This window comes from Arachis ipaensis, chromosome B4, assembly GCF_059453495.1.
Source record: "Arachis ipaensis isolate K30076 ecotype BB chromosome B4, ASM5945349v1, whole genome shotgun sequence".
Lineage (NCBI taxonomy): Eukaryota > Viridiplantae > Streptophyta > Magnoliopsida > Fabales > Fabaceae > Arachis > Arachis ipaensis.
Genome location: NC_142439.1, coordinates 138,524,730 through 138,551,326, shown reverse-complemented (window position 1 = coordinate 138,551,326; position 26,597 = coordinate 138,524,730). Strand labels below are relative to the sequence as shown.

General features: G+C 32.0%; 4 protein-coding genes and 1 pseudogene across 5 annotated transcripts; 1 reads left to right on the top strand and 4 right to left on the bottom strand.

Moving 5' to 3' along the window:
* Nucleotides 1–3,901: 3,901 nt before the first annotated feature.
* LOC107637189 (F-box protein SKIP23-like) lies at nt 3,902–5,146 on the bottom strand. Its single transcript, XM_016340626.2, has one exon. It carries the CDS (start codon nt 5,144–5,146, stop codon nt 3,902–3,904), a length of 1,245 nt encoding a protein of 414 aa, XP_016196112.2.
* A 4,325-nt stretch (nt 5,147–9,471) lies between these two features.
* On the top strand, nt 9,472–13,459 carry LOC107635174 (ER membrane protein complex subunit-like protein). Its single transcript, XM_016338559.3, has 8 exons — nt 9,472–9,857; nt 10,279–10,341; nt 10,425–10,520; nt 10,949–10,996; nt 11,538–11,609; nt 11,866–11,924; nt 12,792–12,882; nt 13,001–13,459. The coding sequence occupies exons 1-8, from the start codon at nt 9,558–9,560 to the stop codon at nt 13,160–13,162; spliced, it is 891 nt and encodes a 296-aa protein (XP_016194045.1). The 5' UTR covers nt 9,472–9,557; the 3' UTR covers nt 13,163–13,459.
* Nucleotides 13,460–14,269: 810 nt separating this feature from the next.
* LOC107637188 (calreticulin-3-like) lies at nt 14,270–16,973 on the bottom strand (annotated as a pseudogene). The gene is made up of 11 exons (XR_015880725.1): nt 16,832–16,973; nt 16,614–16,670; nt 16,461–16,508; nt 16,189–16,275; nt 16,034–16,092; nt 15,860–15,927; nt 15,651–15,743; nt 15,350–15,406; nt 15,160–15,255; nt 14,726–14,749; nt 14,270–14,514 (listed from the first exon to the last, which is right to left on the bottom strand). The product of XR_015880725.1 is annotated as a calreticulin-3-like (transcript).
* Nucleotides 16,926–18,217, bottom strand: LOC148569428 (calreticulin-3-like). Its single transcript, XM_088483360.1, has 4 exons — nt 18,087–18,217; nt 17,718–17,825; nt 17,353–17,545; nt 16,926–17,064 (listed from the first exon to the last, which is right to left on the bottom strand). The coding sequence occupies exons 2-4, from the start codon at nt 17,740–17,742 to the stop codon at nt 16,977–16,979; spliced, it is 306 nt and encodes a 101-aa protein (XP_088339486.1). The 5' UTR covers nt 17,743–17,825; nt 18,087–18,217; the 3' UTR covers nt 16,926–16,976.
* A 3,272-nt stretch (nt 18,218–21,489) lies between these two features.
* LOC107635173 (calreticulin-3) lies at nt 21,490–26,325 on the bottom strand. The gene is made up of 14 exons (XM_016338558.3): nt 25,977–26,325; nt 25,460–25,567; nt 24,980–25,172; nt 24,441–24,699; nt 24,235–24,291; nt 24,081–24,128; nt 23,836–23,922; nt 23,701–23,758; nt 23,527–23,594; nt 23,343–23,435; nt 23,044–23,100; nt 22,852–22,947; nt 22,380–22,403; nt 21,490–22,150 (listed from the first exon to the last, which is right to left on the bottom strand). Exons 1-14 carry the CDS (start codon nt 26,086–26,088, stop codon nt 22,139–22,141), a joined length of 1,272 nt encoding a protein of 423 aa, XP_016194044.1. The 5' UTR covers nt 26,089–26,325; the 3' UTR covers nt 21,490–22,138.
* Between the last annotated feature and the right edge of the window lie 272 nt (nt 26,326–26,597).

Sequence of the window (26,597 nt, the reverse complement as noted above, 5' to 3'; positions counted from 1 at the left end):
GGCAAAGATGGCGATGAAGTTACAACTTTCGCATGTGGAGATTCTTTCACCTTGGGAGGAGTTTAAGAGTAGTCTTAAACGGGACTGTCCCTCTATTTAAGCAGTTCCTTGTTTTGTTTCTTTTGTTTTTCTTTGTTTAATTTATTTCAGTCACCAAAAAAAAAAATCAAACGCATTCTAAAATTGTATTGTTCCATTCTTTTGTTTTCTCTTCTTCAAAAAAATCTAAAACGAAAAAGAAACAAAGAGCCTTGACAAATTAGCTTCCGGATCTCTTCACTCTTGAGCTTAGACTGAGAGAAGACAATAACAATGTATTCGCTTCGCTTATTCATTCTCTCACTCACTCTCTCTCTTTGCTAAGTAATATTTGGCTAAAATAATTAAATATAAAATAGATGTCACCTTTGTATAACGAACAAACTTGTATGCTAACAATCACCGAGTTTTTTAATTTTGATATGGGGAAGGTGCTGGTGTTTCGCAGCGTTATGGAGTTTTGGGGTGTTTGACGGAGCTGTGATGGCGTTAATGAAAAAATCGGTGGCACCGATGGGTGGGACGGAAATCGGTGGAACCGATTACTGCACTCTTAGCTAACGTCTTTCAGCACCCACGAATCGGTGGCACCGATTTAATACCCCTTAGCCTCTCCCTCACACAAATCGGTGGCACCGATTTCTTCTTCCTCAAATCGGTGCACCGATTTAATACCCCTTAGCCTCTCCCTCACACAAATCGGTGGCACCGATTCCTTCCTCCTCAAATCGGTGCCTCCGATTTCTTCCCCCAAAATTCAAAAAAACAACGCCGTCATAACAGTGTAAATCACCCGTAATCATCATATCCCAGCATAACTCACACCCCCAAATCATATCTAAAAAAATCAGCCAACAATCACCCCCAAAAAAAAAGTCTTGTTTGCTAATAGAAAAGGTGATAAACGTACCTTGATCAAAGGAATACAAAAATAAAGATATAATATAAGAGACTTGAAAGTCCAAGGTAAAAATATAAAAAATACAAAATAAAAGAACCTAGGCTAGGGTAATATCCAAAGAGGATGACAAAAAAAGTTCACCTCTGTTAAAAATGTTTGATAACTCCCATCTTCCAAATCGAAGATGACAATCTCAGAAGGGGGAGTAGTGTTTTCTAAGTACACTTCACGCATGTTATCTGTAAAGTAAATTTGATTTCCTTTGCAATTCAAAAAATTGCTTGGCAGTATTTGACAGAAGAATTGAGTCCAATTACTAATATGTAATTCCCCAAACTGTGTATTCTTGACCATGTTTTCTCATTTTTATTCAATTCATAGACATCAAATTTGACAGTCTCGCCGAACCACTTTTGATTCTTCATGCAGTACCTATATCTTGCCCCTCTTACCAGCATCAATAAACTTCCATTATCACCTCCAATTAGATAGTAACAATTTAACATTCCTACAATGGATGGAGGTGGTGTGGCTTCATGTTTTCGGTTTTCCCCCCCACCGGTCCTGACTTTGTTCTTATATCAAATTCTAGTGATAATCCATATATGACCACTGCAATAAAATCACTGTCACTGTCATTGTTAGGAGCGGAATTTATAATAGCCTTCCAAACTTGGGTTTGATGCATGAAAATGGTATTTCTAGTGATAATATTACCCTCAGAATAGATAGTACATTCATCGCCATTAATATTAATTACATTTGGAAGAGTTGAAATTGGAGGAAGATCCAAGTGAACCTTTATAAATGGATTTAACATTCTTATCGTACCTTCGTATACCATTACAATGATCAACCATCCATGACAAGAACCACACATGCTGTTGTCTTGCATATCTGGTAAGATGAGGTGGTAAATCCCCTTCTCTTCGAGACTACGAGTGTCAAGAATTCCTTCATCTTCAAGAGCATGAGTTTCTTCTTTAGCAGCACTGTCCGTAGATAGTACCAGCCACGGAACTTTGTTGCCATCAGGAATCTTTGGAAGTTTTAAGTTCCATTGCTTACAAACCAATCGAAGTTGAATGTAATTGTCATATGAATAGAACCACTTAGTAATTTTGTTAAACAAATCTTGATGAATGTTTGACCATCGAATCAAACTCACCCATTGCAAATTTCAGATGAGACGCAAACTGATTTATATAAGAAAAAATCTAGGGCAAGAACTTTATTAAATTTTGGCCTAACATGTAACCAGTAAAAGAAGAGTGAGTAATTCTATACCATTAGATAAAATCTCACACCACTAAAAATATCATTAATGGCTACTTAATGGCTATAAATCACAAAAGTTACTGTCCCATAACACTCCTTTTTATTTAATAAAGAAAAAGACTACTCAAATGACTTGTATAGTTATTATAATTAAAATTAACCATGGTTAGTTATTTATTGTATTTTTCAAAATTTAAACTGATTTCTCATTTTTTAAAAAGATCCTCTACATATTTTGTTTGGTGACTAAAGATCCTCTACATATAGACCTTTTTAATTGATATCATTTTGTGAATAGAATAATAATAATGTATAATGATCTTCAAATTATCTAAATAAAAAAACTCACACAATTATTTTAAATAATTAACCATCACAAATCTTAATTTACCAAAATATTTAGCCTCCTCCTCCGCACGTCTCTCTCCCTCGCCGGCAGCCAATGTCGCGGAGGGTCCGTCATTCTCGACGCGCGTCTTTCTCTCACTCGCCGGCAGCCAATGTCGCAGAGGGAAAGTCATCCCCGTCGCACGTTTGTCTCTCCCTTGCAGGCAGCTAACATCGCCGAGGGGCTCGTCCTCTCTGTCGTGCATCCCTCGTGCCCCATCTTTCTTCCGCGCCGAAAGCCAACTTCGGGGTGGTTTTCAATCACCACCGTCTCTCTCTTCCCATACCGACATAATCTTTGCCGCTGATCTCGTCGACCCCGTCGCTCTATGCCACTCATTCCATCCGTCGTCGAGCTCTCACGACTAATCCGTCTACTTAATAAAATGAACATCCATCATATATTTATTATATATACTTAAACTAACTATCCTCGTAAGAATTACAATAACCTTCCACCAACCTATTAAACTCAACATCCATCAATGAACATATGAGGGGGAAGACATTAGTGCGGCTGGGGTTGCGGTTGGCATGCATCGGCGCGGGTGGCATCGGCACGGCTGGCAAAGGGGTGCAACGGCAAAGGAGATGCATGGGTGCAGCTATGGAGGGGACGTCGGCTTTATGTTCCGTTGGAATGGCTGTAACAGGCAACAACAGCGAGTTTTTGCCGTGGACCAGCGATTGATGACAGTAAGTTTTAGCCGTGTATCAGAGATTGAGAGATTATGGGGAGAGTAGAAGTAACTGTACATGAATGAGTTTAATTGTTAATCTTAATTTTTAAAATTTTTAAATTTAAAATTAAATAATTAATTAATAATTTAATTTTTAATTTTAATTTTACTTTTTTTTTTCAATTCATTATTTACATTTTTTACAATTATTATTGTTTTTTTATACGTTCTGGAACTGAATAATATTCACTAAAAAATAAATAGTAAAAAACTAAAAACTGAACTCATTTTTTTTTTTCTATAATTAAGAATCACACAACTTAAATCTCTTTTTAAATTAAATCAAAATTAAAATTTAAAATTTTAAAATAAAAAATTTAAATTTTAACTAAATGTCTTACCTTTTATGAGAACACAATTAATCTAAAAATCAAATTTTAACAAACTCATAATTCATAAATCAACCTTCCAAAAGTTTATCTTTAAATTTATAATTTACACCCATAAAAAAATATTAAAATTAATAGGATATTTTTTTATAAATTAAAAATATTTATAATTAAAAATTTAATTAAATATTTGACTAATATACATATTAGGACGACAAAAACCTAAACTAGGGTAATATCCAAATAGGACGATAATAAAAAAAGTCCACATCTGTTAAGAATGTTTGGTAACTCCCATCTTCCAAATCGAAGATGCCAATCTGAGAAGGGGGAGTAATGTTTTCAAAGTACACTTCACGTCTGTCATGCATGTCATCTGTAAAGTAGATTTGATTTCCTTTGCAATTCAAAAAATTGCTTGGCAGTATTTTAACAGAAGAATTGAGTCCAATTACTAGTATGTAATTTCTCAAACTGTGTATTCTTGACCATGTTTTCTCATTTTTCCTCAATTCATAGATATCAAATTTGACAGTTTTGCACTCGCAGAACCGCTTTTGATTCTTCATGTAATACCTATATCTTGCCCCTTTTACCAGCATCAATAAACTTCCATTATCACCTCCAATCAGATAGTAATAACAATTAAGCATTCCTACATTGGATGGAGGTGGTGTGGCTTCATGTTTTCCTCCTACTGGTCCTGACTTTGTTCTTGTATCAAATTCATATAGTTGGCCATTACCGTCTACCGCAAATATTTTCTCTTCAAAAAATATGACATCATGAACGTCGTGTAGATCTCTTGTTGGAAATCTAATCCATCTCTTCTCGTTGGGCATGTAAAAGGCCAATTCTAGGAATAATCCATATATGACCACTGCTATAAAATCACTGTCATTGTCATTGTTAGGAGCTGAATTTATAATAGCCTTCCAAATTTGGCTTTGATGCACGAAAATGGTATTTTGAGTGATCATGTCGCCCTTATAACCCAGAGTACATTCATCCCCATTAATATTAATTACATTTGGAAGAGTTGAAACTGGAGGAAGATCCAAGTGAACCTTTGTAAATGGATTTAGGATTCTTACGGTACCTTCATGTACCATTACAATGATCAACCATCCATGATAAGAACCATACATGATGTTGTCTTGCATATCTGGTAACATGAGGTGGTAAATCCCCTTCTCTTCCAGACTACGAGCGTCAAGAATTCCTTCATCCTCGGGAGCACGAACTTCTTGTTCAAGAGCATGAGCTTCTTCTTCGAAAGATTCTTTAGCAGCACTGCCAGTAGATAGTACCAGCCACGGAACTTTGTTGCCATCAGGAATCTTTGGAAGTTTCAAGTTCCATTGCTTACACACCAATCGAAGTTGAATGTAATTGTCATATGAATACAACCGCTTAGTAATTTCGTTAAACAAATCTTGATGAATGTCTGACCATCGATCAAATTCAACCATTGCAAATTTCAGATGAGAGGCAAACTGATTTACAGAAAAAAGAAAAAGGCTACTTAAAAGACATGAATAGTTATTATATTTAAGGACGAGATAACATAATATTTGTCACGTTTAAAAGTAATTGCTGCCTAATTTTGACGAAAAAGATAATACAGTTTAATCGATTATATAAGTTGAATTTTAATTATTAAAAAACGTTTTAAAAAAATATATTTTAAATGCATTGAGTGATTTCTTAAGATTAATCATGGTTACTTAGTTATTTTGTATTTCAAAATTTAAACTGATTTTTCAGTTTTCAAAAAGATATAGAGACTTTTTTAATTGATATGATTTTGTCAATACTATAACAATGTATAACTCAATAATATTCACTAAGAAGTAAAAACCGAATTCAGTTTTTATATATAATTAAGAATCACACTACTTGAATTTCTTTTCAAATTAAATCAAAATTAAATTTTAAAATTTTAAAATAAAAAATTTAAATTCCAACTAAATGTCTCTAAAAATCAAATTCTAACAAACTCAAAAATCAACCTTCTAAAAATTTATCTTTAAATTTATAATTTGCACCCATAAAAAAAATTAGAATTAATAAAATATTTTTTCATAAATTAAAAATATCTATAATTAAAAATTTAATTAAATATTTGATTACATATTTTTTTAAAAAAAATATTATATTAGTTTTAATATGTTTGATATAAAACTGACTTAACTACAAATTAAAAATAATATAAAAATTTAATTAAAAATGATAGATACTTTTAATTACAAATTTAATAAAATAGTAAAATTATAGAAATCAATAATTAAATTTATAAAAAATATAGAATTTATTTTACTAAAAAGATAAACTTTTTTTCCATACAAATCTCCTCAAATCTTCCTTCAAATCAAATCAAAATCAACATTTTAAAATTTCAAAATAAAAAATTTAAATTCCACCAAAGGCTCCTATAAAAAACATGAGTAGAAATAGGAGCTCTCCGTCCTATACAACTATACAAGTATATCTAGGGGTGGCAATATGTACCCTATTCGCGGGTATCCAACCCGATCCCACCCAGTCGGGTAGGGTTGCCAATCCGATCTGTAGTGGGTAGGATTTTCGTGCAGGCCTATTCGACCAACCTGCACCCTATATATGTATATGTTATATACTTATATAAAAATATATTTTAAGTAGATGTTGAACTAAAGACTTCTCACTAAATACAAAAAATTTTTAATCATTAAAAGAAGATCATTAATTGATAATTTAATAATTTTTTTTTTTTACATAAAAGTCAGTTCTATTTTAAATTATCATCAAGTTATATAATAACGTTGTATTTTTTTTGTAACCCGCGGATAGGGTTGGGTACCCGCGGGTTAAGAGCGGGTAGGGTTAGGGTTGAGATATTCTCAACCCGCGGGTAGAATAGGGTTGAGTTTATATAAAAATCTCAACCTGCGGGTAGGGTTAGGGTTGACTCCAAACCCTACCCTATCCTACCCATTGCCACCCCTAAGTATACCCTAACATTTCTCTCTATCCTCGTGTCCGATTTTTATTGTGGGAAAAAATTTCTTTCCATCCCCAATTAACACGGACATTATTCTATTTAATAAAAACTATATTGACATAAGGGAGCCACTTAGATAGAGATGTTAAAAACGTTTTTTTTAAAGATATTTTTTAAAAATTAAAATTTAACACATATAATCAATTAAATTATATTTTTTTTATTAAAATTAGACTGGACAAATCAATTTAGTAAAAAAAATTAATAAATTAAATTTTAAATCGGTATAAATTAATATTTTTTATAAAAAATTACTATAATATCTCTATTATAAAACACAACTAAAATATTCCTATTATATATATATATATATATATATATATTAATTTTGAAAACTTTAAATTCTAACCCCTATAACAATAGAAAAGAAAATGATTAGAATTTAAAATTTTCAAAATTAATATATATAATAAGAGTATTTTAATCATTTTATATAATAAGAATATTGTAGTAATTTTTTATAAAAAATAATATTAATTTAGAGTGATTTAAAATTTTATTCACTATTTTTCGGTCAAAATAATTTGTCTGACGTAATTTTGATAAAAATAACATAATTTAAATGATTATATGTGTTAAATTTTAATTATTAAAAAATATCTTTAAAAAAAAGACGTTTTTTGCGTCTTTATGGAAGCATCCCCCTTGACATAATACTCAATTTGGTTCTTGAACTTGTATGCAAGGCTCAATTTAGTCTTTAAAATTTTAATTGCCTTTATTTAGTCCCCAAACTTTGTGAACAAAACTCATGTTAGTCTTTGAAACAATTTTCAACGTACAAATGTTAACGGAACACTATCGTGAACAGCCGGATGCCACACTAAACTTTGTAAAATGATTTCGTTTTAGTTTTGGCACTCAAATAATCCAAAAATAACATTGTAAATGGTGTTTATTAAAATTTTATTTGACAAAATAAGTGATACGATGCCGTTTTTGAGCTATTTAAATGTCAAAACCAAAACTGCATCATTTTACAAGTTTTAACATGATATCTGATAGTCTATAACAGTGCTCCATTAACGTTTTTATACTAAAAATCATCTCAGGGACTAATATGAGGCACGTTTATAAACTTTGGAGACTAAATAGAGACAACTGAAATTTTAAAGACTAAGTTGAGACTCGTGTGTAAGTTTAGAGACCAAATTGAGTATTATGTTATTTACCCATTATAAAATGAATAAGAAAAATGATGTTGTTTTGCATTTAGGTGCAATTTTCCGATGAAACGACTAAACTGACTTTTACAAGGTTTATGGTGGCTCAATTTATTTAACTTAAAATTGAAACGAATTTATTTTTAGAGATAAAAATTTATCTATTTAAATAGATAAGAATTTATAGTTTATTTAAAATTTAAAATTTTTATTGAATCAATCTAAAATTGGTTGCCTTGGTTGGGTTTATTAGTTGGTAGCTTGATTAAGAAAATAAATAACTATGAAACAATCTAGATTCTAGAAAGTATAGAATATCTGATTTAGTTAGGTTAAATTACATCGTTAGTCCTTATATTTTTGGTGAAATTGTAAATTGGATTCCTAAAGAGAATTAAAATTTACAATCTAGTCCCCGTCGTTCAAAAAGTGTTTGATTTAACAGAATATTCTCAGTATATTCTGTTAAATCAAATACTTTTGAACGGTGTGGACTAAATTATAAATTTTAATTCTTTTTAGAAACTCAATTACAAACTTTTAAAGTGTAAGAACCAATTTGTAATTTTTCTAAAAATTTAGAGATCAACAATGTAATTTAACCATTTAGTTACTGTTTAATGGTTTTTTTCACCTCCATTGTTGGGCTTAAGCCTTTTGTATATCCAAAAAAGGAAATTCACCACTTCGTTTTTGTTGGCTAGAAGCACGAAGCCCTTTTCAAATTTTGGAACATTTCAGTGGTTTGAGAACTAAGACTCCAGACAAAAAAAAAAAAAAAAAACTAAGACAGATAAAAAAATTAATGTTTTCTTTTTTTATTTTATTGAGTAAAATAGAATAAATAATAAAAAATTTATTTTATTTTATTTTTTTATACAAAATTTAAAATAAAAATAAAAAAATAAAAAATATAATTATAAATAATGATAATAAAAAATAAAAAAATAAAATATGACTTCATATTTTTATATTTTTATTGACAAAAAAAATATAAAATACACAAATTTAATATTACAAAATATAATATTAATAGTTATGCTATCAAATACAATTTTATATCTTTATGTTTATGTTTTAATGTTTTATTTTTGTAAATAAAACTACTTATAAGACACAAAAATAATTACACCGATCTTTTTTATTTTCATATCTTATAAAGTGAAAATTACTTATTGATTTATTTTCGCACACAAGGATTTGTGTTTTATTTGTAAAAAAAGTATAAATAAAAAACAAAATTTTATTATTTTTAATGTATTTTTTAATAAAATTCTAAAATTGTATTGTTTCATTGTTTTGTTTTTTTTCTTCAAAAAATCTAGAAAAAATGATAAATAAGCCCCCGAGTTTTTGTCCCGCGAATATTTTAGTTCATGACCACTAAAAAATATTTTTAAGTCTCTGACTTTCACAAAATTTGGACGGATCAGTCCCTCCGTCCAAATGCTCTCCATCAGAAACTGATCCGTCCAAATTTTGTAAATGTCAAACTTAAAAATATTTTTCAATAATCAGAAACAAAAATATTCGTGGAAAAAAGGAGAGATATCTATTTATTATTTTCTCTAACTTAAAACGAAAAAGAAACATGAAAAAAGCTAAATAAAAGAGCTTTGACAAATTAGCTTCCGGATCTCTTCAATCTTGAGGTTAGACTGAGAGAAGACAATAACAATGTCTTCGCTTCGCTTTTTCATTCTCTCACTCACTCTCTCTCTTTGCTTCGCTTTCCAATCCGACGAGCTCCTCCTCGACGACGATGAATTCGGCCTCGAAGGCGGTAACCAACAACCGCCGCGCTCCGATCCTCACTTCCCCTCCCCTTCCACCCCCGCTCCTCGCAAGAGGTTCACCGAATCTTCCTCCTCCGATTCTAAGATACAGTTCTCCCTCCACCACGCCTTCGGCGACTCCGATTTCTCCGACGCCGGCAACTTCTCTGCTCGCCTCAAGACTTGGAGTCACGGCGGCCAGGTTACACCATAATCTCTCTTATTATTAATATTATTTTAAATCTCTTTCTGTTTTTGTTTACACGTTGGTTAATCCGAACATATCGTTAGGCTTTTGAACTATTCGAATTTTCAATAAAAGCTTTTGATCCTAACGTTTGCTAATCTAAACGCGCAATTTCTTATTACTCATCTTATCAATGGATATGAGAGCCTTTATTACTTCTGAATATAGCTTCTTATTCCTTTTTTTCTTTTTGGTGGTCTTCTTGAGAGTATAACCTATGAATGAATTAGTCTAGTATGGAAATTACTCTTTTTGTATGCTAATCTTACAAATGTTTTTAGGATACCAATTCGATGTTATGTTCTGAGTTTTAATGCACATGCTATGTTCAAAGTCATGCTTTGTTGGACTTGAAAGAAGTTTTCAATTGTGACAGACACTGACGAAGTTGCGGTTTTCGCGGAATCCATTGACTGAAGAGGAGCAGAAGAAATTTCAAGTAATTAACTAGTGTGTTTTTGTGAGTATATATTGGGATATTAGCATTTTATGAAAGGGTCGGCACTCTTCTAATTATTGCAGGAGCTGTTGCAAACAGATGATTTCTATAGGATAAGACTTCCATCCAATGTTTTGAGCCCTCCAGGCAGGGATTATATTATTTCTTCAGTGAAAGCTGTAAGTATGAATCAAATTCTTCGATATATTTCTAGCAAATTTTCCGTTTTCTTTTGTAAACTAACAATTGAGGTAGATTTCACTCAAGCATGGCGGCCCTGACTGTTTAACACACATAGTATTTTAGTTCATTGATTATGAAGTCCCTTTTCTAGCATGGCATGGTGGTTTTATGGTATGATAGTTAGTAATACTGTTATGATCATTCTGTATCTTGTCCCACACTTATTATCTGATGTTAAATGAAGTATAATCCCTTTCTTCTCTTTACATATTGTGGTAGTGTTTTCCATTATAAGGATGTATTCCAACAGCTTCATTTATTTTTCAGCATTGATCATTAATTTGGTTGTTTTGGCGCTCTTGTTTAGTATTTGGGTGAATGTTGACTCCAAGTAGAACTAACTGTTTCACCATTCTGAATCCAGCGATGTCTTCCTGGGGAGGGATTGGAAGAGCATTTTGTAATTCATACGGTAATTGTCTTATTTATTATCATAAAATGTGCTCTTTATGCTCCATTCATGTCCTGATACTGGTGAAGATAAATTTCCTCTGTTCAACTCAAATTTTGACACACAAAGAACTTCTCTTGCATATTCTCAAGTCAGCTGGAAAGATAGTGAAATAACAAGCTGAAACATGAAAGCTAATTTTATATAACAGGAATTTTGTTTCATTCTTATTTTTTCTTTAAGTATTTCTATCTTTTTTATTATTTTAAATGTAAAGAGTAAAAATAGAACTCATACCTAAATTTATTTTCAACTGTTTAATAGCTATTAGTTTTTCTGCCAATACAGTGGAATTTCAAAAAGTAGACAAAGTAGGGTTTGCCAAGTTCATTAGATTAGTTCATATTTCACAGAAATGGAAAAAAAAGTGTAGAAGTGGGCTTTTTATGGCTTTCCGTGCTGATTTATCCTTGTATTTTTTCTTATAATAATAATAATAATAGTAGTAGTTTTATTAAGTCTCACTCTGTTCCTTTTTTTTAATATTAAATAAAAATCACAGGAAGGTGTTAACATCTTGGCTGTCAATTATGGTGCCCCTGGGGCTTGCCCTTATCCCCGGCAACTGAAGCGTGTAAGACAGTTATGCTTTTGACAATTGCACTTGAGTTAATCTACCTGAAAGACTCCATGAACTTATTGTGGTTGATTTTATAACTTGTTATGCCACAACTTGTCATGGTTGCGGAGAGTAATCAGATTTCAGAAAGCCCTAGTAGCAATTGCTTTCAAGTCTATTTCATTATTTTTGGTGCTGACTAAAGTTTTCTTCTCAATTGCTGGACTTTAATACTATAACCTTATACATGATTTTAATTTTTTGCCCTTAGCCTGCGAGGTGGTCTTTCAAGTCTCACACTATTTTGAAGAATAGTGAACAAGCACCAAGGTATATGTTATGATTGAGAACTTCAATTTTCTAACCAATCATTCTTTCACATAGTCTTGAGAGAGCTCTCAGTTCAGATTAAAGCTCATTGAACTCAAGCTAGAAAACTGCTGGTCATTTTATGAGATTTCTTGCTTTGATTTTCATTTGGTTATAAAAATAATTATAATTTTGATAAAACAATATTGAACCTGAAGTTCCTAGTTTTAATGGGTGAACTTGTGATTAGAAAGAGTTGGATTAGGGGTTTATTGTAGCAACACGAAGGTAATTTTGTTGGAGCATAGATATGACATAGACACAAGAATATGGAAAATTTTATAGATTATAAGGTATGGCTCATCAATAGTACAATATGTAACACTAGTATAAAATTATCATAAAACCACAGACCTTGAACTAAAGAGGCAGAGGGAAACAATTTTAAAATGTTAGCATGAGTCATTCCAACTAATATTGATAGTATATCTAATGTTGTGCTATAACTATGTTGATATAAAAGTTTATAACATTGCCAAGAGTTTACAGAAGTGTCTAAGAATTTCCCAACAGGGTTTTGAAAGACTCTTTCAAGTGTTTTGCTTCCATAATATTGTGCACAGCAGATGTGAAACTAAAATTTTGTGCTCAGTAGGATTTGGGGTAGATCTAAGGAAGAGTCAACTTGGGTCATGAAGTTTGCTGGACTTTCTTGATTGACAATGACAATTGTCTTGATTTGATAAACTAGGAAGGGACAGGGAGCATACCTTCTGCAGTTTAGCATGTTAACATCATACATGAAGTAGCCGTTGTGTCATTCTCTCTACAAGTTTTTACTGGGAGACCTTCTTTCTTCATTCAATTAATATTTTTTGGCTTCTGCAGAACTCCAATATTTGCTGAAGACGTGCTTGGTGGGGAAGAGGGAGAAGGTGAACTTGTAAAGCCAGTAGAGAGGTCCTTTTGGGCTAAATATGTGAGTAACTGATTATACAATATACGTATTAGCTTGATCTTTTAGTTGCAGATCTACAAATAAACATTTCTGACATTTGTGAATTGAACTTTTCATCTGGAACCTGTCTTAACTCCAGTGGATGTACTTGATCCCTCTTGGACTCATTGTAATGAATGCCATTACACAAGCAATGAATATGGCTGAGGAACAAGTGGGTGGGCAAGGTGGTGCTCCAGGACAGCAGCAGCCAGGATCTGCAGGACAGCGTGGATCAAACGCTGGTGTGCGGAGAAGATGATTAGTTTGGTTTTTTTACACTAGAAGGGATTATTTGAGGACATTAGTAATGAATGGAATCTTAGGTTGACCTCTTTGTTTATGTAACATTTTAATAGCTTTCAGAAAAAAATGTTCATGTATTCCCTGTAAGATTTGAAACAATGGTCTTAGAACTTCCCCAATTAAATTTTGAGTTTTGACAATGCCATGTTTAATTATTGGCAACTATTCAGATTGTATGGTTCCTCAAGAGGACATTGATAAGCGAGTAATTTAACGATGCTGTTGCATTATTAATCAGTATCATTTCCTATTACTCCATCAAAAACTTTTTCATTCTTTTTGATTTATTCAACTGAATTATTTGTTGTTTCTTCTTCGAATTATCTTTCGTTCTCAACCAAAAGGTAAATAAAAGTAGGTATATTTCGTTTGCTTTTACAGTTTTGCCTTACACTGCTCCAGTGGTAAACAACTAACCCTATTTGCTGAACCTGAATCATAACTATAGAGATTATAACCGACAGTTTTGAATTGAAGAAACGCAACAGTTGTTTGAAAACTCATGCACATAACCTTGCAAAAAGCTTTGGCAATTTGGATGGTTATACATTGATGACAATTACTCTTGATAAAAAATGGATGGCAACTATAAGGAAACAGAGTAAAGGAGAATATATGCAACAAAAAACAATTATTATTTCCATGAATTTCTCCAAGAAATTAATAGGAGGTGAAAATACATATACATACCGAGGTAATGTTCAATTTGATCCTTGAAATTTTCAACGCTCATCAAAATAGTACTCGACTTTTGTAAATGACAAATTAGTCATGAATTTACAAATTGTGAATCTCATTCGTCCTAATTCAATTACCGTTAACACAGTACTAACATGGAAATATAACATGGCGGCTAAGATTTCAGTACGATAAAATAGGTATCTCACACCAATATAAAACCAATTAACCAAAATGAATTCAAGTAACTAATAGGATACTTATTTGATCATATTAAAGTCCTAGACATATCATCTTACCATTGTGGATGCCACCCTGACACTTAAGCGCTCCATATCAGCATTGTTTTAACAACAATTGAATTAGGGACAAAGGAGATTCACGATTTGTAAATTCAGAGAACAATTTGGTCATTTTCGAAAGTCAAGATTGTTTTGATGCGTGTACCTCCATATATATTCGTATAATAACAATTTAAAACAAAACATTGACACTACATAGAAATTAAACTCGTGGGATTGATTGGGAGTATTTGTGGATGAGATAGGAAAGAAGGCCATTTTTCCTGGTCAGCAAATTCTTGTCAACGAGATGGGAAAAGAAGGAAACATAATTGCTTCAGAGCTCATCCTGCACATCAAAGTGAACATATTTTTCAGTAATATGCAAGACATGATAGCTTCTTCCTCGACTTAATCCTTTTCATCGATGCTATGATATGAAAACTTGGCATTACTTTTAAGGTTTTATGTTGAGAATGATCATAAAAAAAACTACTCTCTATCTCCAGTGAATCTATTTAGCATTAGAAAGAAGAAATGTTGGAAAAGTTGCTACTTACATGATCGTAGTCATAACGGCGATGCTGCACATCGAAAAAAGAACAATTCAGTGCAATTGTTGTTGAAAAAGAAATGCAACAGAAATCAGCATCTAAACAAGATTTATTAAACAAAAGAAGAGTAAAAATTGAAGTCAATTCAGGCAAAGATAAAAACGGAGATAATACTCAAATTTGTCTCTGAAATGTAACCTATTCTCCAAATTAGTTCTTGAAAGATTTTGTTAATCATAGTCTTAAAAGATACAACTCTAAGTCAAATTGTCATCATGCCACATGACATGTGACACGTCATTACCTAATGGATGGAAGTGTCACTTTGTCCCACGATTATTTTTTTTAAGAACTAATATGACTAACAAAATTTTTCAATGACCAATTTGGAGAATGTATTATCTTTTAGGAACAAATTTGAGTATCAACTCGGTACAAACCCTTCTGTATTTGTCTCTATATCTGTCCTGGTATCGTCGATCATGGCCCCTCTCTCGCCTGCGCCTCTCGCGTTCTTCTCTTGCTCTTTGAGCCTCCTGCACAAAGAAGGTTTTAACATCCTTGAAAGGAAACTTGATTGTCTCTCAAAACAGATGATGGAACTCAAAAGGTGTATACATGTCTATGTACCTCTTCCTCTTTGGCTTTTCTCACTTTTTCTGCTTCCTCAAAAGCCTCCTTCTCAATCTAATAAGCCAAAGGACAAAGTTAATGTTAAAGGAGAATCAATTATAATCCATACTAGCAGCTTCATTATGATTGCATATTGAAATTTGAAAGCCTTCAATATCATACATTTTGAAGTTATCCTTATATTAGTCCATTATGTATAAATTTTCCAATGTATTCCTTTAATGTATCTTTTTTCTGTTCAAGGTATACTAGGTTGATTTCGAGCTAAATCGAATGCGATTCGAATAGAAAAGCTCACCTCTCTATTGGCAAAAACTTCATCAACAACTTGTCTTGCATAATCAGGATCGTCACAAATCAAAATGTTGTCGAAAACCGAACCACCTTTCACCTGAACCACAATATTCAGTTTACTTCATTAACTGATGCCACCAATTTTGGCCAAAAAATGGTTACAGCATAATCCATGAAGCCATCACTAAATTTGAAAGTTTTCATTCACCATACCTGCCAAACTTCGATACCAACATACTGGATAGGCTTAAGTACATAAAGATCAGGATCATCTTCAAACTCTGATACAGAGAAAAAGAATGAAACTTAAGCACTCCATTGTATGTAAGAGAGTTTGTAGTATACACTAAAATTTCATAAAGAACCTAAGGATACATTTGAACATACCTGGATTACCAATCCATGGAGTTTTTCCACTTCCCTTGGTAGTTAGGGTTCTTGATTTTCTGTTTAACATGAAGGTTGAATCTAATATATATTGGCTAAGAATGAAAAAGAAAAGACAACACAGAAAAAAAGGCCTAATGCTTGCAGCTACAAACCTTTCTTTTCCATGGTCCTTTGTATGCCGGATTTGGTATTTTTGGTGGCCTCCAGATACCATCTTCCTCTTCATCCTAGTTTTCAGGCTAATCAAACATAAGAAAAGGTATGAGATTTTTTGCTTCAAATTGTTTTTTTCATTGATCTCATCATCATAGAGCTTTGAAAAACCAAAATAATGCAAACCAATGAAGAAATAAAATAAGATGGAATGGAGGAAAATGAGAATACAAAATGAAATGGCAAATTGAGGATGCAACTATCAACTAACCTCTTTAGCATTCGGATCACGAATTACGGCTGGGATTGAATCATATCCCTGCAACACCAAAAAGTAAACAAATAAGTTTGTAATCGTCTCAAGCAACAAAAGCATCGTCCCTTGTTCAGTAATAACTAATGAAAATTTAAAACTTTTGGATACCTCAGGTTTGACATCATCAGGGTCTTCAATGTATTCCCTTCCGTCCCAGTCTTCAGGCTGCGAATCGGAAGATGTTTTAATGTCAAAATAAAATTGTACAGAATCATTGCTAGATCACAAGAAATCAAACTTAAAAGCATCAAATGTCAAGCTCATAAACCATGTTTAGAAACTGACTATTTGCAAAGTAAAACAGCTCAATATCAAACTTTTTTTGCCTTGGTATCCCGGAGTTTTCGCGATGGAAGAATGTCCCAATCTGTATACATGCTTCCTGAATCTCTCTCTCTATTATCAATCAAGACGCTGTATGACGCATCCAGCCTAAGAATGAATGTTTAGAAATGACTTAACTTGTCAGTTTCACGTTGCAGGTCCTTCTTGATGGGATAGTTTTGACCCTGGTATGAGAATATGACATGGAGCTTCTTTGTGTCTGTTCCACATATATCTGGTCCAAACATTAAGTTGTAGAGATTCTATCAGTTTAACATCCATCTTGGTCGAAGATTTGGATAAAGAAGACAAAAGAAAAATACATCCATCAACTTTGTTCAACTTTTTATTCATTGTGATAGTGCTTTTTAGGCTTCTAAATGCCATTAGTACAAAAGAAGAAGTGATGAGAATTGGTTAATATTCTTTGAGAATAAGATTATTCAAATTGCAGATTGATATTTGATCACTTGATAATTCAAGAAGCATAGACAAAGTGATGAATGTGGGATAAGCAACACACCTGTAAGGAGTATCGCTGCCGAACTTCTTCTGATTGACAAAACCAGAGAGGAGCTTAATGTAACCGCCACCACACTTGATATCTTGTTCAAATTTTATAGAGTATTGGAGGACCAATGTTCTGTTCTTGTAGGTGAATTCTGGTATCTTTGCAGAGATTGCAAAGTGTTTGGCATCATTAGACGTTTGAATGCCTAAAAATCACACATAATGTACATATTAAGGAAATGAGACAAATAGAAGTCCCTCACGATATAAAGTGAATCCACTCATTTAGTTTTTTATCACTAATATCAATAATACTCTTGAAAACAAACTAAACTTAACTGTTAATAACTGAAAGTGGCAGGAACAACTAACAAATACCTTTGTCATCCGGGTCTCCGTCCATTGTCCGGCCGTGTGCTTGAACTAACCGGCTTTTCCTTCACTTATTTTTCCAATCTGATGTCACCCAGCGACCTCTCCATCCATCTAAGAAAAATTCGAAACACATAATAGTCATAATTTACCATATTTCACCATCAATGTAAAAAAAACACTACCACCCTTCGTGCGACAAAGCAAACGAGGTCAGTGCACCAGAATCTAGACAGGCGAAAAAAAAGTCACCGGCGGGTCTACGGGCACCTGTCTAGACTCTAACTGCACTGACCTCGTTTGTTGCCCGCGTTGTCTGCAAACCATCTTGGCATTGTCTGCCTGAATTTTTGCACGAGCAGGTCTTCCGCTTACACAAACTGGTACAGAGACAAAATTGTTGGTCTCCTCCTTGATTTCCTCTAGCAGGGAACATTTTTTTGTTTGTTAGAAAACTAGTTAGAAGACTACAAAGGAGGACGCCGAATTAGTTTTGATGTTCTTAATTATATATTCGCTTTTTTTAGTACGGAATGGAAAACCCTTCTTAGTCACAGTTTTGGTGTGTGTGGTCACAGTCACATTGCAAACCTCTCAAGTCCCAAGTCACAGTTTTGGTGTGTGTTTGGTCCAGGTACCGGCTCTGTGAAGTGAGAGGTCACAGAGAATAAATAAATATATTCTTTTTTAATTTTGGCTCCGGTGATCCCAATCTCAGTGCCACGGAGCACAAGCTGCAGGGATGGAGCTATGGAGGAGATAGTGTTAGGCGCTGGGTCGGGTGGGGTTTCGGGTTTCTGCTTGTTTGGGCTTGGTGTGTTTTTGCACCTGGCCTTGACAGAAAAAAATTGAGTTGACTTCATGAACATTTGTGTTAGCTATTTAGAATTGTTATTATACCTAGTACTAATAATTTAAGGATTTTGTTAACACGTGTTGTAGCCCGTTTATTATTAGTGAAAAATTTAAATATTTTTATTTGATGAATATAAAATAAATATATTAAAAATTTAAATTTTTTATGTTTTTAATGAAAATTTTTTTATTTTATAATCTTAGCATGTCCTCTATAGATAAACCTATAATTTAAAAGTAGTTTACATCATTGATTGATAGTTAAGGAAAAAAATGAGTTAATAGTCAAAGTCATTTCTATAAAATATTCCGATCTCCATTTTGATCCTCGAAAGATAAAATTAATCGAAATCGTCTCCGAAAGATACACGACTTGGTCACGTTAGTCCTTCTGTCAGGTGGATGATGACGTGTTACGTTAAGTGTCACGTGACATGATGACGTGTCAGATTAGTGACATGTGGCGTCACTTGACATGTAAAAAAGTTATTTATAATCAAAATAGTCCTTGAAAATTCAGACACAAGTTATTTTCATCTCTAAAATTTTAAAAATTAATCAAATTAGTCTTTATATAATATTTTTTTTATTTTTTCTTGATAATATTAAATTTGAAATAATTTTTTATACTACTAATTTTAATAGAAATGTAATTGACAAAAAAAATTAGTAATTGTATCTTTTTTTAAAATTTTTTACAATACAATTATCTCTCTCCTTTAATTCTTCTCAAAATCTCTCTTATTCTTTTTTATTCTAAAATCTTTTTTTTACATTATTACATTTTGCTGGAATATATATATATATATACTCAAAATCAAAATTTTTGTATGTTAACCTAAACAAAGTTAACCCACCATGTCATCATGCCACGTGACACCTAACGTGACACATCATCATCCAACTGACGGAAGGACTAACGTGACAAAGTCGTATATTTTTTGGGACAATTTCGATTAATTTTGTCTTTCGATGACCAAAATAAAAATCGGATATGGAACGATTTTAACTATTAATTCAGAAAAAAATTGTACTGGATGTTCATGTATTCCCGGTAAGATTTGAAACAATGGTCTTAGAACTTCCCCAATTAAATTGAGTTTTGACAATGCCATGTTTAATTATTGACAACTATTCAGATTCTATGGGGCTCATCCTTAAACACTCCTTGCTAAGTATAGAGTGTTGCACACTTTATTAATTCGTTAAATCTAAACTCTTCATTTATTATATTTTATTTGAATGGTCTGGATTTAAAAAGGTAATCTGTTAATCAAGTTAACTATTTTTTTTATAAGTTTTAGATTTTTTTGTAAGTTTTAAATATTGGGCTGAAGTCCAAAATAAAAAAATAGTATATAAATATTAAACACGTGTACAAAAAAAAGTTATTGGACTTTAGAATTAAAATAAATAATACATGAAAAATAAGTTGAAAATCCATGTACTAAATCTAAAAAAAAAAATATATTAGAATCTTAAAAAAATAATATTAAATACATATTATGTATATAATATTAACTATAAACACAATGATAAAAAATTTTGTGTTATATAAATTTAATTAATATATATATAATTTTATTTTGTGTGAAACAAAATTATAACATTAAATATGAATAGAATGATAAAAGATTTTGTATTATATAAATTTAATTTAAAAAGTATATATACAACTTTAAAAGCAAACAAAAATATGAGAATTAGTATTGGGTTTTTTTCACACAATACATTTGTTTGTCAAAATTATTTTTCACAAGATCTATATTTTAAATATTTCATGTAATAAATTCATATACTCATATATATGATAAGGTAGTTTATGTTAAATAATCTATATTGTATGATCCCAATTTATATATGTTATATTTTATTATTGACCAAATTCGAACTAAATAGAAAATAAAGCCAAATATTTAAGTTTATTTTTATCAAATCTGTATGATATTATAATTGTTCTTGCAAAAGAAAAAGAAGTTTAATAAAAAAATTCATATAAAAAATATTTAAATAATTTTTTTATTAATAATTTTTTTATTGAAATATGTTACTTTACTATATTTAAAATATATTATTTGAAATAATTATATTATTTTAGTTAATATATATTATTTAAAAAATATTTAAAATTTATTATTTTGTATTAAGAATATTATTAAAAATATATTATTAGTTTTTCTTAAAATAATATTTTTTTTTCTTTGGTTCAAATACTATCACAACAAAAAAATTTTAATAAAAAAATACTTTTAATTATATATTAAATAGAATAATTATTTATTAGGCTTATTCTTATACAGATAAGAATTTTTTTTAGTTTTATAGCAGTAATATTTTATACTAATTCATCGTGTTGAATGAGGGAATTAATTTTTTGTTGTTAGTGTCAATTTGTTTTGTTCAGCCCATGACAAAAAAAAAAATAATAATAATAAATAAATTTAATTTACCTAATAACTTTTGATAGCAAGTTAATTTTTAAAGAGTGCTGCACTCTCTATTTTACTTGGAGTGCACTAGCTTTTGCCATTGTTCCTCAAGAGAATATTGATAAACGAGTAATTTAATGATGCGGTTGCATTATTTAATCAGTATCATTTCCTATTACTCCATCAAAAGCTTTTTCATTCTCTGTGATTGAATTATTTGTTGTTTCTTCTTCAAATTATCTTTCGTTCTCCACCAAAAAATAAATAAAAGTAGGTATATTTCGTTTACTTTTGCAGTTATGCCTTACACTGCTCCATTATATATGAAGTTATGAACTATAGAGATTATAATCAACAGTTTTAAATTGAAGAAAGGCAAGAGTTGTTTGAAAACTCACGCACATAGCCCTGCAAAAAGCTTTGGCAATTTGGATTGTTATACATTGATGAAAAATGGATGGCAACAACAAGGAAACAGAATAAAGGAGAAAATATGCAACAAAAAACAATTTTTATTTCCATGAATTTTCCCTAGAAATTAACAGTAAAAATACATATATATACTGAGGTAATGCTCCAGAAATTTTCAGCGCTCATCAAAATAGTACTTGATTTTTGTAAATGACCAAATTGGTCATTGAATTTATAAATTGTGAATCTCATTCTTCCGTAATTCAACAAGCATTAATACTGACATGAAAAGGTAACATGACTAAGATTTCAGTATGGTCAAATAGGTATCTCACACAAATATAAAACCAAGATGAATCCAAGAAACTAATTCACGACACCTATTTGATCATATTAAAGACTTAGCCATGTCATCTTACCATTGTGGATGCCACACTGACACTTAAATACTCCATGTCGGCATTGTTTTAACAATTGAATTAAGGACTAAGGAGATTCACAATTTATAAATTCAGGACTAATTTGGTCATTTTCGAAAGTCAAGTCTGCTTCGATGCACGTACCTCGTATAATAACAATTTAAAACAAAACATTGACACTACATAGAAATTAAACTCGTGGGATCGAATGATCGATTGGGAGATTCTTGTGGATGAGATAGGAAGGGCGGCCATTTTTCTTGGTCAGCAAATTCTTGTCAACGAGATTGGAAAAGAAGGAAACATAACTGCTTCAGAGCTCATCCTGCACATCAAAGTGAACATATTTTTCAGTAACATATAAGACATGATAGCTTCTTCCCACTTAATCCTTTTCATCAATGAATGCTATGATATGAAAACTTGGCATTACGTTTAAGGTTTTAAATTATAGTGAACAAATGTTGAGAATGATCATAAAAAAGCTACTCTCTATCTCCAGTGAATCTATTTGACATTAGAAAGAAGAAATGCTGGAAAAATATGCTACTTACATGATCGTAGTCATAACGGCGATGCTGCACATTGAAAAAAGAACAATTCAGTGCAATGGTTGTTGAAAAAGAAATGCAACAGAAATCAGCATCTAAACAAGATTCATTAAACAAAAGAAGAGTAAAAATTGAAGTCAATTCAGGCAAAGGTACAAACCGAGATAATACTCAAATTTGTCTCTAAAATATAACCCATTCTCCAAATTAGTCCGTGAAAGATTTTGTTAATCATATTAGTCCTATCTGTAAGTCAAATTGGTCATTTCGTAAGTTAAATGATAATGTGTCATGTGACATTAACTTGTCATGTCATCATGCCAAGTGTCACATCATTGCCTAATGAATGGAAGTATCAATTTGACTCACGGTTATATCTTTTAAGGACTAATATAACTAACAAAATTTTTCAATGACCAATTTGAAGAATGTATTATCTTTTAGGGACAAATTTGAGTATTATCTCAGTACAAACCCTTCTGTATTTGTCTTTATATCTGTCCCGGTATCGTCGATCATGGCCCCTCTCTCGCCTGCGCCTCTCGCCTTCTTCTCTTGCTCTTTGAGCCTCCTGCACAAAGAAAGGTTTTAAAATCCTTGAAAGGAAACTAGATTGTCTTTCGAAACAGATGGTGGAACTCAAAAAGATGTATATATGTCTATGTACCTCTTCCTCTTTGGCTTTTCTCACTTTTTCTGCTTCCTCAAAAGCCTCCTTCTCAATCTAATAAGCCAAAAAACAAAGTTCATGTTAAAGGAGAATCAATTATAATCCATAGTAGCAGCTTCATTATGATTGCATATTGAAATTTGAAAGCCTTCAATATCATACAATTTGAAGTTGTCCTTATATTAGTCCATTATGTATAAATTTTCCAATGTATTCCTTTAATTTATCTTTTTTGTTCAAGGTATACTAGTTTGATTTCAAGCTAAATCGAATGCGATTCGAATAGAAAAGCTCACCTCTCTATTGGCAAAAACTTCATCAACAACTTGTCTTGCATAATCAGGATCATCACAAATCAAAACGTTGTCGAAAACTGAACCACCTTTCACCTGAACCACAATATTCAGTTTACTTCATTAACTGCTGCCACCAATTTTGGCCAAAAAATGTTTCCAGTATAATCCAAGAAATTCACCATACCTGCCAAACTTCGATGCCAACATACTTGATAGGCTTAAGTACATAAAGATCAGGATCATCTTCAAACTCTGATACAGAGAAATAGAATGAAACTTAAGCATTCAATTGTATGCAAGAGAGTTTGTAATATACACTAAAATTTGACAAAGAACCTAAGGATTCATTTGAACATACCTGGATTATCTATCCATGGAGTTTTCCACTTCCCTTGGTAGTTAGGGTTCTTGATTTTCTGTTTAACATGAAGGTTGAATCTAAGATGAGGAAAAACAACACAGAAAAAAGGGCCTAATGCTTGCAGCCACAAACCTTTCTTTTCCATGGTCCTTTGTATGCTGGATTCGGTATCTTTGGTGGCCTCCAGATACCATCTTCCTCTTCATCCCAGTTTTCAGGCTAATCAAACATAAGAATAAGTATGAGATATTTTGCTTCAAATTGTTTTTTCATTGATCTCATCATCACAGTGCTTTGAAAAACCAAAATGATGCAAACCAACGAAGAAAGAATGTAAGATGAAATGGAGGAAAATGAGGATGCAACTATCAACTAACCTCTCTAGCATTTGGATCAGGAATTTCAGCTGGGATTGAATCATATCCCTGCAGCACCAAAAAACAAATAAATAAGTTTGCGATCATCTCAAAACACCAAAAGCACCATCCCTTGTTCACTTATAACTCATGAAAACTTAGAACTTTTGGATACCTCAGGTTTGACATCATCAGGGTCTTCAATGAATTCCCTTTCGTCCCAGTCTTTAGGCTGCGAATCAGAAGATGTTTTAATGTCAAAATAAAACTGTACAGAATCGTAGCTTGATCACAAGAAATCAAACTTAAAAGCACCATGTCATGCTAATAAACCTGGTTTAGAACTGGCTATTTGCAAAGTAAAACAGCTCAATATCAAACCTTTTTCGCCTTGGTATCTCGGAGTTTCCGTGGTGGAAGAATGTCCCAATCTGTATACATGCTTCCTGAATCTCTCTCTCTATTATCAATCAAGACGCTGTATGACGCATCCGGCCTAAGAATGAATGTGTAGAAATGACTTAACTTGTCAGTTTCACATTGCAGGTCCTTCTTGATGGGATAGTTTTGACCCTGGTATGAGAGTATGACATGGAGCTTCTTTGTGTCTGTTCCACATATATCTGGTCCAAACATTAAGCTGTAGAGATTCTGTCAGTATAACATCCATTTTTGTCGAAAATTCGGATAAAGAGGACAGAAATATACATCCATCCACTTTGTTCAGCTTTTTATTCCTTTTTGATAATGCTTTTAATTCTCATTACTTAGGCTTCTAAATGCCATTAGTACAAAAGAGGAAGTGATGAAAATTGGTTAATATTCTGAGAGTTAGATTATTCAAATTGCAGATTGATATTTGATCACTTGATAATTCAAGAAGCATTGACAAATTGAAGAATGTGGGATAAGCAACACACCTGTAAGGAGTATCGCCGCCGAACTTCTTCTGATTGACAAAACCAGAGAGCAGCTTTATGTAACCGCCACCACACTCGATATCTTGTTCAAATTTTATAGAATATTGGAGGACCAATGTTCTGTTCTTGTTGGTGAATTCTGGTATCTTTGCAGAGATGGCAAAGTGTTTGGCATCATGAGATGTTTGAATGCCTAAAAAATCACACATAACGTTACATATTAAGGAAAGGAGACAAATAGAAGTCCCTCACAACATAAAGTGAATCCATTCATTTAGCTTTTCATCACCAATACCATAATCAATAGAATGAAATTCATTCGTTTATTTTGGTCATTGCCTCAAGCATAACTAGAATAAAATTCACTTGGACATGATACTATGTAGTATGTACTATGTTAAATGAAATTTCCCTTTCTTCATTGAGTGCTGTAAACTTAACTGCCACTAACTAAAAATGGCAGTAACAACTAACAAGTACCTTTGTCATCTGGGTCTCCCGACCATTCTCCAGCCGTGTGCTTGAACGAACCGGCTTTTCCTTCGCTTTTTTTCCAATCGGATGTCACCCAGCGACCTTTCCATCCATCTAAAAAAAAAAATCCAGACACATAAACAACCATATTTCACCATCAATGTAAAAAACCAAGACCACCCTGCAAAACTATAAGCTGAATTCCCAATCCAACACACATTTGTTTTGACTTTTGGTACTTGACTTCTTAGTCTTAGTTTGTGAACTTTATTATTGTTTCAAAAATCCAAACATGGTATATAATTATTGTAAGATAATTACAACACTAGCCATAGAGTTTGGCTGTAAAGTATAGTAAAAAATAATAACTAATAATATAACCAATTATTACAAAGTAACTAACTTTCAGTTATAACTAACTCACCAAACTCAACCAACCAATCAGATATTTTATAATAATACCAATGAAATATTAAAAATAAGCATCAAGTGATCAAAAGCAGAAAAAAACAGTAATACTAACCATCAAAGCGCTCTTCAAAAATGATTTCAGAAACAGAAACAGAAACATGTATCAGAACAAAGCAAAACAAAGCAAGGTTCTTTAACCCAGCTAATGCATTATTATTAGCCATATTGGGTAGTGCCAAGTTCAAGTTGCAGACTTGAGCTACTTATAGAGGACCCTTTTACTTCTTAGCCCTTCCATGCCTTCTTAATTACTTATATGCCATGCACACACTAATTATGGTCCACTTGCAAGGTTATTGGAACTTTAATAATAATGCTAATACAAAATAAGCTTTGAGAATCCTTTTTATTTTTATTTATTTACTTATCTTTGCTTTATGCTTTTGGTGTGTTCCCTACTTGTGGAAAGGAACACACGATGTTGATTCCGTGAAAAAGCATGATTGGTGTTAAAATTTTGTCCAATAGAGGGCCAATTTAGACGTAGCTATATCCAATGGTATAATTTCTATTATTTTTTCTGTCATATATTTATATATATTTGGATTATATATTTGATGTGAATGAATTTTTTGTAAGTCAAGGTCCACGAGACCTTGTGTTTCATGAAAGTCATCAAACCAAACAATAAGGCAAAGAGAGAAAAGGGTTAATAAGGTACTTTCCAAGAAGG

Coding starts and splice junctions, on each gene's coding strand:
- LOC107637189 (XM_016340626.2), bottom strand. CDS start 5,146: ATGGTTGAATTTGATCGATGGTCAGACATTCATCAAGATTTGTTTAAC.
- LOC107635174 (XM_016338559.3), top strand. CDS start 9,558: ATGTCTTCGCTTCGCTTTTTCATTCTCTCACTCACTCTCTCTCTTTGC. Junction 10,521..10,948: donor TTATTTCTTCAGTGAAAGCT/GTAAGTATGAAT, acceptor TTCTGAATCCAG/CGATGTCTTCCTGGGGAGGG. Junction 11,925..12,791: donor AATAGTGAACAAGCACCAAG/GTATATGTTATG, acceptor TGGCTTCTGCAG/AACTCCAATATTTGCTGAAG.
- LOC148569428 (XM_088483360.1), bottom strand. CDS start 17,742: ATGGACGGAGACCCGGATGACAAAG. Junction 17,546..17,717: donor CGGAGACCCGGATGACAAAG/GTATTTGTTAGT, acceptor TGTGATTTTTAG/GCATTCAAACGTCTAATGAT. Junction 17,065..17,352: donor GGCAGCGATACTCCTTACAG/GTGTGTTGCTTA, acceptor TGTTTGGACCAG/ATATATGTGGAACAGACACA.
- LOC107635173 (XM_016338558.3), bottom strand. CDS start 26,088: ATGGCTAATAATAATGCATTAGCTGGGTTAAAGAACCTTGCTTTGTTT. Junction 23,759..23,835: donor AAGGACCATGGAAAAGAAAG/GTTTGTGGCTGC, acceptor CATGTTAAACAG/AAAATCAAGAACCCTAACTA. Junction 23,436..23,526: donor TTGGCATCGAAGTTTGGCAG/GTATGGTGAATT, acceptor ATTGTGGTTCAG/GTGAAAGGTGGTTCAGTTTT.